This window comes from Rhinolophus hipposideros (assembly GCF_964194185.1).
Source record: "Rhinolophus hipposideros genome assembly, chromosome: 22".
Lineage (NCBI taxonomy): Eukaryota > Metazoa > Chordata > Mammalia > Chiroptera > Rhinolophidae > Rhinolophus > Rhinolophus hipposideros.
In genome coordinates, this window is record NC_138068.1 from 848,661 (window position 1) to 865,353 (window position 16,693).

The following is a 16,693-nucleotide window of genomic DNA, read 5'->3' on the forward strand; positions in this document are numbered from 1 at the left end:
CAGAGGTGGATTTTAATGGGAAGGTGTTTGCGGTACATCCAGGTAACCCTTGTGCCCGTAGATGGGGGAGCTGAGCCTCTGAGTGGCACCAGTAGCTGCTCGGTGGGCGCTCCACCAAGGCGGACCCTACTGGGAACAGTTTGCACGAGTGCTGTCTCATTTATGAGTGGGGTGCTTTTTGTGCCCATTCTAATCTCGCTGAAGCTCAAGTCCAGGATCACAGAGCTGCGTTCTAATGGGGCTATGGGCCCACTCCCGACAAATGTTCCGTGGTGTTGCCAGAGCCACATGGCCCTGAGTGAAATAGGCTTCTGGAAAGGTGCTTCTAACTCTGCATTTTAAGGAAATAAGGTCTGTGACCTTTAGGGCGATGCCTTGATTTATTTGACGAATATTCATTGCGTCCTGTGTGCCCAGCACCAGGGCTGAAGCAGAGACCAGGAAGTTGGCCTTCGCAGGCCCTGGTGAGTTCATCCCAGTTCCTTCGTGAGAGTCCAGTGTTGCCAACCAAGCAGCCTGGATCCTAGCGCCCTTAGTGGCTCTTTGCGTTGGCATAGACGTATGTACGTCCCTATGACTAGTCCACTATTTTCCTGTTTTAAACGCAGCATAGACATTTCAGAAAGACACAGCCCCTGGCGGCCCTGCTGACAAACTTTCTGTCTGATGCATTTTCTCAGCATTGTTTCCTTCCAACGTGCTTGTGTTCTTGCAGACTTATTTTAACCACGTGGTTAGGAATAATGTGTAGCTTTCATTTACTTCTGATTTTCCAAGAGCCATTCCTTACTAGCATTTGATGAAATTCAGGCTATTTTAAGTAGAGTGAGTTGAGTTCTGTTCTCATAAGAAAGGCACAAATAAGAAGTTGTAATCGGCTGCCTCCCTGTGCTCCTTACTGTCTGCTAATACCCATGGTTTCCAATTTCTTTCCTGGCAAACAGTGGCACTCACAGCGTGTGTGTGCAGGTGTGAGCCTCACAATGGCTTGTTGCGGACATGTGTCACTGGGGCTTGGAGACCGGCCGCTCGTGCTTCAGGTGGGCCTCGGGCCGATGGGGTTGTCTCTGTGTGGGGAGGGGCGCTCGGGGTGGGCACTTGAGTGGAGTCTGCAGGTCCTGCAGTTGACACTGTAAGTCCTCCTGTGGCCACAGGGTGCCCCATTCACTAGGATTCGGTTCAGAGCAGCCAAGGGCCTGCTTCTTGTAGTCTCTGTGTGCAGAATGTTCCGAGTCTTGATTGTGTTATACTTTCTGTTAACATTGCTCCCAGGATACCCAGTGACTTCCATGTGGCTCTTGCAGAGCAGGGATTGAATATGTTCACAGGCAGCTCACTGGTGTCCTTGGGTCTCTGCAGTGTGGCACTGTGTCCCATGGAGGCCTGATTTGTCGTGTGCCTGGTACACTCAGGAAGTCATTCAGAAAGTTTCCTAAAACAGCCTCGCGTTTGCTGTTCTTCTTATTTTTAAATGGTGGGGTCACTTACAGTGGATATCTGATATTACCCTTTTTATGGTCAGTATCAAATGATGTGTGCTAATTAAGGCTTTGTGATTGACAGTGGAAATGCACTAATCAGGAAAGGAGGTGGGACACGGCCTGAGTGTAGCTCACATGGTCTCTGCCCACACTGACCTGGAGAATAGTCTCTCTTAGGCCTCAGTTTATTTTTTTGAGTAGTAGTTTTGAGGCTAAGTTGTTACATGAAGTTGAATAGGTTAATTGTACATATTTTAATAAGAATTCTTGTAGCCCGGACTGTAAAACATACTTCATCTTGGCCTTAATGTGTAATTTGTGGAGCAGGTATTTCTCTCTGGGCATCAAACTTAGACGCTGTGGTTTTATTTTTCATACAGACACTTAGGTGGCATTTAATACCCTTTTATAAGACCTTAAATGGGAGCCATTACAGCTTTCCTATGTTTTGGGTTACAAAGATACATACATGTTGGAAAACATTAAAATAATATCAAAAAATAAAGAAAGCAGAAACACCAGAGATGGCACTGTCCAGAAGCCCATGCCACAGCTGTTCGTGTGTTGGTGAGCATAGATGTCTACGTGTGGTGGGTTTGTTTAGGGAGTGTGGTCGCTGAGGGCTGACTCTGACCTGCTCTCTTCGCGCCGTGTGTGGGACGGGGGCGCGGGGACCCTTTGGAGGCGGAGAATTCGTTCTCTTTTTTGCAATCTTAATCCTGTTATATAGGATGTTTCTTGATTTTCTTTTTTTTTAAACCCGTCTTCTGATGGTGGACGTCAGTTTGTGTCCCTTTGTAAGTAAACATGGCTGGGAGCCCCTTATAGACACACCTGTACTTTCCAGTGATTTGCCAGGTCAAAATGAAGCGTGCTCACCTGGCCCCTGGGAACGGGTGTGGCCTGCTCTGCCCAGCACGTGAGGGGCTCTTGGTAAATACTTGTCAAATAGACTCTCCTGCAAGGGCCTGTTTTCCCAAAAGCTCACCGACACGGACGCTGCCGTTTGATAGATGACATCTACCATTTATTGCACGCTTGTCGCCTCGAATGCTGACGGGCACGTGACACGTTGTCATTTTAGATATCCTTTTGGAAACTGAGGTCACAGTTGTCTCCATTTCCCAGGCAGGAATGTACTGCCTGGTGAGAGAGGCACTTGCCCAGCATGCCCAGCTGTTAGGTTGGCATCAGGTTGAAGCCAGGGACATGTGACGTAAAAGCCATTGATTGAGGGCCCCTGGCCCCAGTCTGCTTATCAGAGGACTTGTCATGGGGGCATGTCTGCTGTAGTGGGGGGGGAGCGGGCGCTGCTGGCTGCTGTTGTCAGGACCAAGGAGGCTGAGTGGTCCCCCCTGAGACGCCCCCTGCGCCCCATGGAGACACGGGGCTAGGCTAGGTAGACGCCAGCCTTGGCCTCTGGGTTTGTTAGATTGAAACATGGGCAAGTTTCCCCCTTGGCGGAAGATAGCTTTCCTCTGCACTGCTCCACGCTTGAGCAGCAATGCCACGAGTGTGACATCATCTGTGGGTTCAGCTCTGCGTGGGTCTGTGACACGTGACACAGAAAAGCCTGGTAGTTATGTTTTAACTCCTTTATTTAGGCGTGGGCTGTTCCCACGACTCCCCAAAACAAAACTACAGTGGTCTCTGCTAATCTCGGGGGAGGAAAGGAAGATTCCAACCGAAATGCAGTTAATTCTTGACTTGCCTTGTTTCTGCCCCTTGGCCTGTACTTGAGGCCCTGAGACCTTTCTAAGGTGCAGCTCCCTGTGTGAGGAGGCTTTGGTTTTCTCCAGCCACGTTCTCTTTGAACTTGGATGGCAGCTGTGTGTGCTGCAGGCTCATAGATGGAAGGAGCTCCTTCTCAGTGGTCCCCTGGAACTGATGGAGGAAAGGCAGAGGTAGCTTCTGAAGACCAGTACTGAAGCAGAGCTGTCACGGTCCTCTCGTCTTCCTGGCCCGAAGGTCACAGGTGTTGCTTGTGGTCCCTTAAGCAATGGCCCTTTCAAGTCGCCCTGAGTGTAGTAGTAAAGTCAGTGCTGTGTCAGCCCTTCGCACGGTGTCAGAAGCCAAGGCCCTGCACACCTACAATGACCCCGGACACCAGGGAGCTTGCGTACATTCGCTAAGGTTATGTCGGTTGGTTCTTAACCATATTGGGCATTTACCAGGAGACCTTTATGTATTTATAATAATAAACTCTTGCATGTTAACACGAATAACATTTTGGAAACTTCCAAGACAGACGACTTCATGAGAAAGGTGGCAGTGTTTTACATTTTCTGCAAATCTCTTTAATGTCTGGCTTAACTGACAACAGCTGGGTTCTCACATCTGTTTCTGAACAACTACCATATACTCCTAAGAGAGAGTGACCAGTGACAAGGGCGCATAATGTCTTAGTGTTGTGAAAGTATCTTGATGGGGGAGGAGGGCAGAGAACCTCTGCTCTAGACAATAGTTAGAAATGCTCTTAATGTTCAGAAGTTCGAGTTTTAAAAATAGTAGACTTTAGCACCAGGAAATGGTTCACTTTGGAAGACAGACCCTGTCTTTGCCCTTTTTAAATTGGCTCGACCATGTGCTGCTTTTTGGGGGAAAGGCTGTTTTGTGGTCACAGGTGACAGTGGGCCACCATCTCCCTCAGAGAGGACCGCCTGACCCAAAGCCTGAGCCTCGCTGGTGGGAGGGGCCCAGACCACTTTTAGCTTCCAAACCTTCAGCCCTGGGGGGGAGGTGCCTGAATGGGAGCCGAACCGTGATTTTGTGTCGAATGACACTGCACTTACAGGGTGTCTTTTAATAATACACAGCCCTCTCACTGGCTCTGAAAGCATTCTTGCCACAATGAAAACGGGAGCAAGCGGCCTGTATTGGGGGCTGTGGAATAATGCAGGTCTCGGGTTGTGACCCCAGGAGACAAGAGCAGGGTGCAGGCACCCCTGGATGTGCCATAAGGGAGTAGCCAGTACACGTGCACTTGGCCTAACAGAGCAGTGTGGATATGAAAGCAATCGGGTGGCCATTGTGTGTGTGTGTGGGGGGGGGGGTTCCTGGGGGAACAGGGTTGTTAATTAACAGCTTCAGGACCTGGAGACTCGGGAAGCAGCCCCCGAAGTGCCCAACACTTTAGGGCCCACCCTAGGAGCCCACTTTAGGGCTCCTAGGGTCCTGGGAGGTGACGCTCAGTGCCTGGGTTCCCTGAGAGCACTATGAGCTGCCTGTCTGAGGAGGAGACGGGGCTCCGGTCCGGAATCGTGTCCCAGTGCTGTCCTCACAGGAGCCAAACTGTCCCGCATGACAGATTTCTTAAGAAACTGTAGCGGTCAAAGGGTCACTGGGAGTCAGGTGGTGGCCTCATCTTAGGAGCAGTGCCCTGAGCTGTAGGATTCGGATGGCCCCTTTCACAGTGTTTGGAGCCGTGTTTTCTTGTTTACGGAGCAATAAGAGGACGCCGGCTCCTCCACGTGGGCTGCTGTAACACGGCGCTGTGGACGGCTGTTTCTCAGACGCTTTTCCCTGGAGGCCCGAGATCAGGCTGTGGGCCTGACCGGGCGGGCCTGGGGAGGCCTCTTCTAGGCCACCACAGATGCCGAGCTCTCTGGGGTCCCTTTTATAAGGGCACTGATCCTGTTTGTGGGGGTCCACCCTCGTGACCTGAGCACCTCCCAGCAGCCCTGCCTCCTAGTCCCATGGCCTTAGGCACTAGGTTTCCACGTGAATTTCGAGGGACAAAGACACACAGACCACAGCTGCCTATCCAGGGTGGCAGCAGCTTGGGAGAGTGTCCACACCATTAAATGCATAGGCGAGAAGGCTCTGTTCTTTTCCGTCTTCCTAACTCGGACAAGCGCACATGGCTGCTCAGGTTCCTGACTCATTCTGCGAGTTGCCTGCTGAGGTCACAGCCAGAAAGTGGATAGAGAGAGAAACCAGAGGACCCACTGCACCCATGGCCAGGGAGTTGGACGCCCGGCCCCACCAGAGCCTGGCTAAGGTGGCAGCCAGTCAGTCCCTCAGATGGTTCTGAGGGACAAAGTTAGCTTTTCGCGTCCATGTATCTGTAAAGCAAAAATGCCCAAGACGCTGTCGGCAACAGAGTTGTTTCTAGATTTGTCTCTGCACCTCTGGAGAAACAGGCTGGGTTGTGGGCCATCTTTGCGTCATCAGAATAGTTTTAATAATAACGCTGTTATTTGCTCCGCTGCAAAACTTCGAAGGAGCATTTGAAGGGCTTAAATGCAATTTATACAGTTGATTCAGGTTCTGTGAGAGAGTCCAACAGAGGAAACTGCATTTCTTAGTTTACTTCACGGGCCCAAACCTCTCTTCTGTCTGTGTTCAGTGGTCAAGCGATGTGTTTGCTGCTGCAGACCCGTGGGGTCGGGGAGCGGAGCGAGAGCTTTTCTCCTCTTCTCACTCCCTCCTCATCCACAGCAAAGGATCAGTGGTCAGACCAGAGACCCTCCGTGCCGAATATAAATCACTGTAGACTTCGGCCTGGTGTGTCAGTTAAAAATCCCGAGTTAGCAAGAGTCCAAAACCATGAGGTGTTACAGCATCAGACTGTGACTTCTGACTGGCAGGTCCGAATTGTTTCAAAGTCGAAATCGTTCGTTTTGAATATTGTCCCAAGGGTAAGAGGTTTGAAGAAACACAGGCTTCTCCCACAGGTGGGGTTGGGACATGCCGTTTCTTGGTTGTCGTGCTGTGAAATCAGGAGCCTTGATGTGGTTGTAAGACACTCGATGTATTTTGGAGTGTCTCAGAGAGACGGGGCCACTTGGAATGGGCAGGTTGCAGGTAGTGTCCTTGAGACGCTTTGTGGAAGTGGCGCCTTCGGGTGGCCCCTAGTGCTCATGCTGCAGCACTGACCTTTACGGCAGTTTTTAAGGGGCACACACTACTTTGGGGAGGGTGTTTTGGGTTTTGTTTTAAAGAAATTCACCCTGGCAGGTTAACATTTTGAAGAGTTGGAGACACTGAGGGCAGGTTGAACGGTTGTTTAGGAATGGTTTTGTGGTAGGAAATGTTTCTTCTCCTAGCACTTGGTGTGTATGCGGTGTTTGTCCACTGATAGAAATGGCTTGTTACAGACGTTCTCGGCTTCCCCTGGGCCCCGGGGAGGTCCCCCAAAGCCTTCCTGGGGCTGAGAGGTCAGAACTCGCTCCGCCTGACATTGGCCGTTGTCAGCCTCTTTGCGGTGCAGCGGCGGAACCAAGCGGAGGGCGTGCTGTCTGCCTCTGCACCAGGGGCTAAGTGTGCGGGCTCCACTCCAGGGCGGCCTTGGTGCAGCCTCAGGACTGACTTTCAGTGACTCTCAGCCTCCACGCCCTCTGTTTGACACTCCCTGCGATGGAGTGGTAGGGACCCATCAGCACTTCCTCGGCACCCAGAGGCAGGGTGGCTGTCCCCAGGAAGAGCCCCTGGGGGTCACTTGTGACTGAGTAACATCCTTTGCACTTGAAAGGACAGCCGCCCTGCTGCAGTTTCCCTCAGTGGTTGGCAGGCACTTTCGTGCAGATGAAGGATGTGTCAAGGAAAGCAGCCTGCATATCTGTTGTCACAGTAATATCTGCGCTTTCACGTGGGCCTTAGAGTTTTGAAAAGCTTGTAGCTGCCATTGTGAGCGTGATGGCTTGCCAGTAATTAAAGCCGTGGGTGGACATGGGCGCTGTCTTCTGTGTTGTCTGATGGAACGTGCAGGGTCTGGACTCAGCACGAGTCAGCCAAGAGGGTTTCCGGGGAAGCCACGGGGACCAAGTGTGCAGGGCGGGCGCCAGGCAGGGGGGGGGGCGGCGAGCACGGTGTTCCAGTGTCGGGGTTTGATGTGATGTCACAGGACGTCCACAGTTACCCGGAAACCTTTCTCAGTTTTAATTTTGGAAATACCAGCATGTTCCACATAAATGAAAGCTCTTGGGGTCCTCATTGTTTAAAGGTGACAAGAGGCCCCGAGATCAAAGCCACTTTGAAGATGGGCCGGGTCCTGTTCAGCCGTTTGGTTGTACTGCAGGTCACCCCACAGACTCTGTTAACAGAGCCTGTTAACAGATTTTTAAACCTAAGATTTCATAGCATTATTCCTGTCTGGTTAGTGGGAAATGCCGCAGTTTTCAGTTGAGAAAACAAATTTGCACTTAGAAATGTAGAAATGTAATTTTAAATATTCCAGTACATTCAATGTTCACCTCCAGTTTTTTCACTTTCTCAGTTTCAGGGATGCCCACCTTTCTCTTCTTCTTCATAAACATAGTTATTAATACAAAGTGAGTGCGGTCTCCTGACCATACTCCTCATGAAATGTGCAGTAGTGTGTGGGCTTACACACATGTACGTGGCGTTAGGAACTTACCACCGGACTGCAGAGGTTTTGTTTCTCTTTTGTCTTTATATACACGCTTTTGTTTCATGAGCTACAGTTTAGTATTTGAATTTCTGTGTTGAAATTGTGAAAAGAAATCAATTTTGCCAAATATGAAAGTCCAGATAAAGGAAGCAAATTATCTAAAATGATCTGATCTATTCTGAATATGTACTTTATCTCGTTCCACTCAACAGAAATAACTAGATTTTTTTTTCCGATTAATTAGAACGTAGGTCAAATCCAAAAATTTTTCAGAATAACATAAATATTGCTTTCATTTCTGAGAATATCTTAATTTCTTTGCTCAGTGTTGTGAAATAAAAAAGTGAGGTTTGTTTCCAGTTTTTTTGTTTGTTTTTATCCAGTTTCTTCTGAAAAGTAAAGTTTGTGAACTGTTGAAGCCTCATTTTGAGATGGGTTCACCATATTTAAGAGGTTTGGTGGTGGTGGTGGTGATGAATTTAGCTAATCAGGGTGAAACGGTCAGTGTCTCTTTAAAAGGAGGTGTGACAGAATGTTTGTCTTTGTTCTGAGGTCACTAAGGAGACCACAGTTACACAGAAGGCAGTTGGAGTGAGACTTGGAAGAGGAGAGGTGAGGTGCAGGTCCGCTGGGCTCGGGGTTCCTCGGGGCTAGAATCTGAAATATGTTAAAAGATCGGTATTTAGGGCTCACCTCGGAACAGAGCCATAATTAGTGAGGCTTGAGCTAGGCATGGCTATTGAAAGCGATGTAGAAGAAGTGATTTTTAAATACACGTAGGTGGAATGTACCACGTCGATGTCGAGTGATCGTAAACAGTCATCTAAAATCTTCCTTAGGTTTTTAACTGATGGCATAGCTACAGTATTAAGAATTTTTACATAATTGCGTTCATAATTAATTTTGTTGTTCACCCTTTTCGCGTTTGTCTGTGTGTTGGGTTTTATCGAGCTGGGTCCATCTCCAAAATAGGGTTACAACTGGAAGGCAGCTGACATCTGACGCTGGTTTTGAAACCCTCTGTCCCTCCAGGACCTCTGCTCTCTTCCCACCAGTTTGCTCTGTCCCCATGTCGTCAGTATTTTTTCCTTTAAAAGTCTTCTAGGGAAGGGAACTATGTTGCGTGTTTTTCAGGTTTTTTCCCCCAAGTGTCTTTGTAGGTCACGTACAGTACAGATTACTTGCATTGAAGTTTGTTGTTTTAATGTGGTTTCAGTTATAGTTACTCAAGATCTATGAACTGTTGTTTTCCTTTCTTTTAGGAGCTCACTCCGTGGGAGCAGTTTCAAGATAATCCGAGTTGTTACTGGTGAGCAGTGACTGGTCGCAACAGTGTTTTGGGGCCTGGCTATTTACCTGGACGAGGTGATTGCGCCAGCCAGGATTTCTGTTGTATTTAGGACGTCCGTCCGTAAAGTGTCCAAGCTTTCGGTGTTGGGGCAGGTAATGTATCAGTAGTGTTAAATGTCAACAGGACAATTTTAACTTCATAGGTTTGAAGTTTCTCCACCTGTTTCTCAAGGGGCATTCATTGCATGTGAAGACAGTGATACAAGGTAACAGTCATATTTGTTTGAAATACTCTCAACTTCACCCATAAGGTTCTTAGATGAACCGTTGGGTAATGTGTTAAGAATTTGATTCAGAGTATGGTGGTGGTTTTGTTAGTACGTAGACCTTGACATTGTATATTCTGTCTGTGGTGAACGGTGCTTTGCAGAGGAGAGTTCTTCTGGCAGAAAACCATCCTGCTGTGGGGATCAGGCTTCTTTCCCAGCCCTGTGAGCTTTATGGGGTCCAGACCCGACCCTCTGAACTGGAGGGGCTGCACCCCCTGTACTTTCTGGCACAGGCTGGCTCAGGCCGCATCTTTAGTGCCCATGCCAAATGTGTGAAATGGGACTTCCCTTCGCCCAAGATGACTGTCAAATTTGCTACAAGTTGGTTTGCACGAGTAGCAACACTTTGGATAGGTAAACAGTTATGATGACTGGTTTAGTAACAACTCTCCCACGCACATGTGGAGGGAGCACAGCTGTCATCGAGGGTTCATGTTGTTCCTCACATTTCACGTTCCCAGCCAGTGGGAGTCAGCATTGCCTCGCGGAGAGTGGGTCCGTGCCACCAGCCAGAGCACTCTGAGTTGGAATCACCATTTGTACCCCATCTTAGCTCCCGTCACTTCAGGTGACCAGAGAAGTGGTGTGGTCCTCAGTGGCACGTGTGCTCATGCCACAGCCACTCTGGAAAGTTTGAGTGGCCTGAGACTGTGCAGGCCAAGTTTCATGGTGAAGGGTATAGAGCTGGCCAGGAAACAGGAGGTGACAATACTTAGTGAGAAGCAAAGAAAGAACTGGGTTGCATGTGATTTTCAGTTTTGTATGTTTGCTGTTCTGAAGGTTTTTCGTTCTGTCCCAGTCCTTCTCTGAGGATGGAGCACGACATAAGAGCTGAGTCGCCACTAGCATTTCAGTGTGATTAAAGCTGGACGGCTTGAAAAAGAATTCTCAAGGTATAAACTGAGTACAGTTTTCACAAATGTGGCCCTTTACTGCTCTATTAGGAAAGAAATGGGAGAAGAAATGCACATTCAAGCACTTGCCTGGGTCAGGAGTTCCTCAGTGTCGGGGTTACCTGTTGCTGCGTAACTACTGCCCCAGAGCTCGGCAGAACCCACAGCGCCCTTTCGTGTCTCCTGAGTGAGTGGGCAGGACTCAGCCAGGCGAGCCTTTTCCACAAGGCGTCCACAGGGTCACTGTGCACTCGGCCCGCAGCAGGGCCACGTGCAGGGCCCAACACCCCCTCTGCACGTGGCGTCAGGCAGAGTGGTCAGAGTTGTCACACGGCAGCTCGGGGCTCCTAGGCCTTGGCCTGGCACCGCGTTCTGTCCATGCAAGAGTGCCAGCGAGCCAGCGGCTACCTCCGCTCCGCTGCCGGTGCCATGGTGCGTTTGGCATTCCCCGCTGCCCGTGTTAAGTGGTGGGCTGAGCACCTCGCTGCCGGAATTCCAGGTTGGGAGCTGTGTTTTTCTTCTGAACATTACATACGTAACTAGGAACGTTTTCTGCAAGAATCGCCTTGAATTATGTCACGGACCACACTTGAGGAAACACTGGTCAGGATCACTTGCTTTAATAGACACCCACTTTCTGTAGGTGGAACACTGTTACATCTACCGTGTCCATGCCTCCTCCTCTGCTCACGAAGGGTGGTGCCCCCGTGGGAGCTCCCGCTGTGTATTCATGGCGGTCTGCGCCCGCTGATTCTTCTAGCTCTGGTGAATGGCTCCTTCGCCAGGACATGTGGCCTCACTAACGTTGGTTGTGGTTTGGTTGCATTTCACCATTAGGTATGGATGACAAAGGTGACCCCAGCAATGACGAAACGCCCAAGGTCATCAAACCCACCAGTAAAGAGTTCAGGAAAACATGGGGCTTCCGAAGAACCACCATTGCCAAGCGCGAGGGCGCTGGGGACGCAGAGCTGGACTGCGTGGAGCGGGCCCCGCCGCAGCAGCAGAGCCCGTCCTTACGGCGCAGTGGGAGGCAGCCCAAGCGGACTGAGCGCGTGGAGGAGTTCCTCACGCGAGTCCGGCGCCGCGGCCGGAGGATTGCGCCCACCTCCCTGGAGGACCCCAGCGAGCCAGCCTCGTGCCCAGCAACAGATGCCGAGACTGCTTCTGAGGGGAGCGTGGAGAGTGCCTCTGAGATGAAAAGTGGGCCCAGGGCCAGCTCCGCAGCGGGGAAGGAACGAGCGGCCTCGTCTGCCAAGGCCACGGGGGGTAACGATGAGGACGACACTTCCGATAGTGACAGTGATGGCTTGACTCTGAAGGAGCTTCAGAATCGCCTACGAAGAAAGCGAGAACAGGAGCCAGCCGACCGGCCCCTGAAAGGTGCCCAGAACCGCCTGAGGAAGAAGCGGCGAGAGGAGGACCCTGCAGAAGCTGTGGGCACAGAGGCGGGCAGCACTGTGGAGAGTTCCCCGCCCAGCAAGCAGGAGCCCACGGCTGCCCAGGCAACGAAAGAGGACCGGGAGAGGAAGTCGGAAGGGCCAGCGGCCGAGGAAGCCCCAGACGAAGAGCCCGGAGGCTCAGTCAGGCACAAGCCTGAGTGTGAGGTGTACGACCCCAACGCTCTGTACTGCATATGTCGCCAGCCGCATAACAACAGGTGGGTCTCGGGAGGAGCCGGAGCTGCCGACTCTCGCTCGGGGTCGGCCAGCTTGCCATCCACTTCGATCAGTCACAAAGCGGGGCCCGGGAGGAAGTGGGGTAGCTGAAAACCATGAGCCAGTCACTGAAAAGAAGGGGACTGTTGGCTGCATGGGGCTCTTCACTGCCTTGGTCACGTGAGCGTGTGCGGCCAGCAGCCAGTGCGAGGGGCACAGATGACTCATTCCTGTCACCCCAGAGGTCCCTCTTGGGTTGCACGGCTTTAGGCTGTCCCAGAGGGACACAGGCTGGTTGGCTCCCAGTATGGATGTTGGGGGCAGCTCTGAGCCTCCGGTGCTGTTATGGCAATAAAGGCACCGTTGTCCCTTCGTGCAGACGGGCACTCCGATCGCCAGGTGCTGTGGAGCCAGCAGTTCACTCTGAAAGCTCCACTCACGAAAAATAAAGTCGTCTGGTCAAATGTTAACATCGAGAGGGGGCCTCGGATGTGCCTCTGTTCTCTCCACTTTCTGTCCCTTTGCATTTTTTCATGGTAGCGTGTTGTTGAAACCAACTGGACATTAATAATGTGTCTCAGACGAGTGTTTACCTCTTCGTTTTCCATCCCTGGTTGTTTTCTAATTTCAGGTTTATGATTTGCTGTGACCGGTGTGAAGAGTGGTTTCATGGCGATTGTGTGGGCATTTCTGAGGCTCGAGGGCGGCTCCTGGAAAGGAACGGGGAGGATTACATCTGCCCCAACTGCACCATTCTGCAGGTGCAGGACGAACCTAACTCAGACAGCGCAAGCCAGCAGGCAGCAAGACTCCGACCAGCGGACGCCGACGGCACAGACTGCACGAGTATAGGGACTGTGGAGCAGAAGTGCAGCGAGGACCAAGGCATCAAGGGTAGGATCGAGAAGGCTGCAAACCCGAGTGGCAAGAAGAAGCTCAAGATATTCCAGCCTGTAAGTGCCAGCTCCGCGGTCGGCCATGCAGGGCGGCCCTACGGGGCCTCGGGGAGAAAGGCTGTCCTGCACTTGGCTCTCGGGCCTCCCACTCCTCCTGACACCTGTCTGCCTCCTATACTGTTACTGTGGGCGGATCATTTTCCAGTTTCTTTGTGTTACTGAAATGAGTGTGCACCTGTCTCACCTGGCACCATCTTGAGAACGAGGGGTCTTGTACCCGCCTCACTCAAGATGCCGAGGGTGGGGGTGGCAGCTGTCGCATGGCTCCAGGGGGTGATAAGGCGACCTCAGCCCGGGGCCACCCTCACACCTGCCGATCCAGCGTGCGACCCTCTGGTGGTCCTGGGCGCTCACTGTGCCTGAGCTGACTCCGTCTTCCTCCCTGGCTGGTTCTTAGGCCCCTTGAAGGCCACATTCTCCACGAGTCGTCAGCTTTGGCTGAGGGAGCTGTATCGGGCTCTGACAAGTGCCCCGCTTGGCCTTCCTGAGTCCCGACCGGCCAGCCTCGAATGGGGCAGCCCTGGCCGGATACTGCCCACGCAGGCTTTGGGGTGTGCCCGGTAGCCTGGAGTTGTATTAGCTGTGACGTGAGCGTGCTCTGGTGCTGGACCATTTCACTGTCTGTCCTGAGGTGTTCGGTGGCGCCCAGTGGACGTGTATTAACTGTTAACACACTTAGTCATTAGGAAAATTAACAGAAATGTCAGTGGGAAAATTGTCCTAATTTCTCGTCTTTATTGTCCATGTGTTTGGACTACATGAGTTTAAATTCTGTTGGATTCTATGGAGGAAAAATAGTTCTCAAACACTTAACGTGAGAAGTAAGATTTTGCTCAAGTACGATTTCACTGGCAGGACGTGGTCACGTGTGCTGGGTGTTGGCCTGCGAAACACCTGGGGGGCTATGAGCCAGCAGCCAGCCAGCTTGTAGTGTGTCAGTTCCTAAGCTGCGTGCCCAGTTACCAGACTTAGCTCAAAACCACACACATTTCTTAGCTCGGCTTGCAGAGTCAGAAGCCTGGGCCTGGCCTTGCCTCATCCCTCTCAGGGTCTTAGAGGAGAGGGCTGCATGCCAGGGTTGGCGGTCTCATCAGAGGCCCTGCTAGGGAGTAGCCACCTCCTAAAGCTCTGACACGGTTCGGTGTGTGGCTGTGTCCTATGCAGCTTTTGTGGCCTGTTGCTACTGAAGGCCATTGGCTGTGCGTCAGATTCTGGTGAAATTGGTGTCGCCCTCACACCAGAGCACAGCTGTGGAGGCCTCACAGCAGGGCTGCTTGCTTCACATCTTCAGAAGGCCAAGCCCTCTTGTAAAGGTTTTCGCCTAATTGAGTCAGGCCCTTTGGATTAATTCAGTCGTCTCATTTGGGGCCTTCATTACACCTGCAGATACCCCTGTCCATTTACCCTATCGGAACGTAATTGTGGGCGTGACACCACATTGTGTCCTGGGGGCGGGGTCCTAGGGTCCTCTTGGAGTTGTGCCCGCCCCGAGTGGCATGAAGACTGTGCAGGCCTTTGCCGGGGGCCGTAGGTCTGTGTGCTGGGAAAGAACAAAGATGAGTTTTTGTTCACTTTCAAGTACTGTTAGTGTCTCCTGATGAGAAACAGTAACCTCAGTGCTATAAAGTGATTTTGCAAAGTACCGTGACGCTACGGCTATGAGTGTTGTGTGCGGCACGTTTCGTTCTGCAGGTCTCAGAGGCGCCGGGCGCTGCCAAGTGTATCGGCCCCGGGTGTGCGAGCGTGGCGCAGCCGGACTCCGTCTACTGCAGCAACGACTGCATTCTCAAGCACGCTGCCGCCACCATGAAGTTTCTGAGTTCTGGGAAAGAAGCAAAACCCAAACCGAAAGAAAAGACCAAGCCGAAGCCAGAAAAGCTCATTCTTCCGAAGTGTAGCGTTCAGGTAAGCTGAGCAAGAGCAGCTATTTGAGCAGTTGAAGCGGAAAGTGTCCCCGTCGCAGACTTGGCTGGTTGTAGGGTGCAGGGCAGTGGCCGAGGCAAGAGGCACGCGCCGGCCCCTTTCCCTTGGTCCTCCCTCTCTCCACTGGCTCTGTTGTCAGTAACGGAGAAGCAAGTCCTGACGTTTTCTTTGTACCACACTCTAGCTGAGGGGGTAACGGATACAAACGCAGCAAAGCAAACCCAGGCTGCGGCTGCTGCGGGGAAGCTGAGCCCTCTCTCTGTCCACGAAACAGCGGTGACGACGGGGGAGTCGCGTGGGGAGGAGTTGGCAGGCAGCCAGCGGGGTGCGGAGGGGCCGTGGTCCACCTAGCACGCCCGTGGCCCCGTGTTTGTGCCCCGTGTGATTTGGGAAGGATCGAGGGTGCTTCAGAACTCAGGCCCTTGCCTTACACTTGAAGACCCTTCCTGAGGAGTTGGCTACAGTGGGTGTGCCTGTACTGCGACCCCTGTTAATGTCTGTGACAAGTGAGGCCTGAGTGCTGCTGGGATAGTTTTCTTGACCTTGACAGCGCTGTTTATCCTTTAGACGGCTTCATTTTTAAGGCTGGTCATTTTTAACCAGAACTGCCGAAGAAGCAGTTGTGTGCAGTCGGTGACGTGCAGCGTGCCTGGTGGGAGCCCGGGGAGCTCCCCTCGCCCAGCACATGCTCACCCCGAGGTCTTTCCCACCTGCTCTCACCTTGTGGCCCCCACCACGCTCAGAGCTCAGCCGCATTATAGGTCATTTCACGTTGGGCCTTCTCACCACTCAGACACTGGAATCCCGGCTTTTACAGTGGGTTGTGAGGATCAGCTGGTGTGTATGTGCCGGGTAGTGAGGGGGCCTGAAGTGACCACAAGCGTATCCTCTCTTCATTGAGAAGTGAGCTGAGCCAAGGTGAGGTCTGACCTTAATGATTGGGATTTTCCTGCTTATCCAGGCAGGCGTCAGAATCTCCTCCATGCACAAGAGACCGGCTCCAGACAAGAAAGAAAACACCGTGAAGAAGGCACTGGCGGCCCCTGCTAGGAGCGAGGTTCTTATTAAGGAAACGACTTGTGAGAGCAGCACGCCATCCTGGGCAAGCGACCACAATTACAATGCAGTGAAGCCAGAACCCACTGCTGCCCTCTGGCCGGCTCTGTTGTATAAATGTATGTATCACCTAGGGGTAGCGACTGGACCCTTCCCGGGCTTTCTGCCTGGCCCTGCACTCCGGCCTGGCCACAGCCAGGAGCTGTGGCCCTGTGTAGCGCTGCCCGTGAGCCCCGCACCCCTACCCCTAGCCGGTCCCCACAAAGCTGTACAAACCCCCTTGCGGTTGCTGTGTGTCTAATCTCTTCGGTTGTCAGGCTCTGGTAAGTATCTGTATTATGTTCAGCGAGGTCAGACTGAGCAGACACGCTCGCTGCCCAGTGCTCAAATGTATCAAAGTCCCAGCGTCAGTTGCCATTTTGTGACAACCCTGTTAGCTCGCTCATTTTTCCACATTGTCTGCTTTTAGCACATGCAGTCATCACTTCTTTTGTACACTGTGGGAATCTTTATACTGCAGATCACCGTTGATCTGATGTAAAAGACGATTTTCAGCAGCGTATGTTTGACAGGGCAGAAATTTTTTCATGTCCAGTCCATACACGACACACCCACATAGACACACACTCACGTTTGGAAGGCCCTTCCCTGCAGCTCTGTGTTCCACGGTAAGTGACGTGATGTGCTCCCTGAAGTGAATCTGCCCCAGCCTTTAAGTGCCCATAGATCTTTGAAGTCCTGGCTTCAGTTATGCA

The 16,693-nt window shown here is 51.9% G+C and overlaps 1 protein-coding gene across 15 annotated transcripts in view; it reads left to right on the plus strand.

Moving 5' to 3' along the window:
• Positions 1–16,693, plus strand: part of DIDO1 (death inducer-obliterator 1) — a 49,295-nt gene that overhangs the window by 7,601 nt on the left and 25,001 nt on the right. For 3 of the 15 annotated variants that reach the window (XM_081034122.1, XM_081034121.1, XM_081034110.1), the window contains exons 2-8: positions 9,096–9,142; positions 9,327–9,389; positions 10,252–10,345; positions 11,183–12,005; positions 12,635–12,956; positions 14,652–14,864; positions 15,844–16,057. In XM_081034122.1, the coding sequence (XP_080890248.1) occupies positions 11,185–12,005; positions 12,635–12,956; positions 14,652–14,864; positions 15,844–16,057 (1,570 nt within the window). In that variant the 5' untranslated portion in view covers positions 9,096–9,142; positions 9,327–9,389; positions 10,252–10,345; positions 11,183–11,184. Of the gene's footprint in view, positions 1–9,095; positions 9,277–9,326; positions 9,390–10,232; positions 10,346–11,182; positions 12,006–12,634; positions 12,957–14,651; positions 14,865–15,843; positions 16,058–16,693 lie in introns of all 15 variants that reach the window. The other 12 variants (XM_081034112.1, XM_081034123.1, XM_081034113.1 and 9 more) reach the window with 7 other exon arrangements.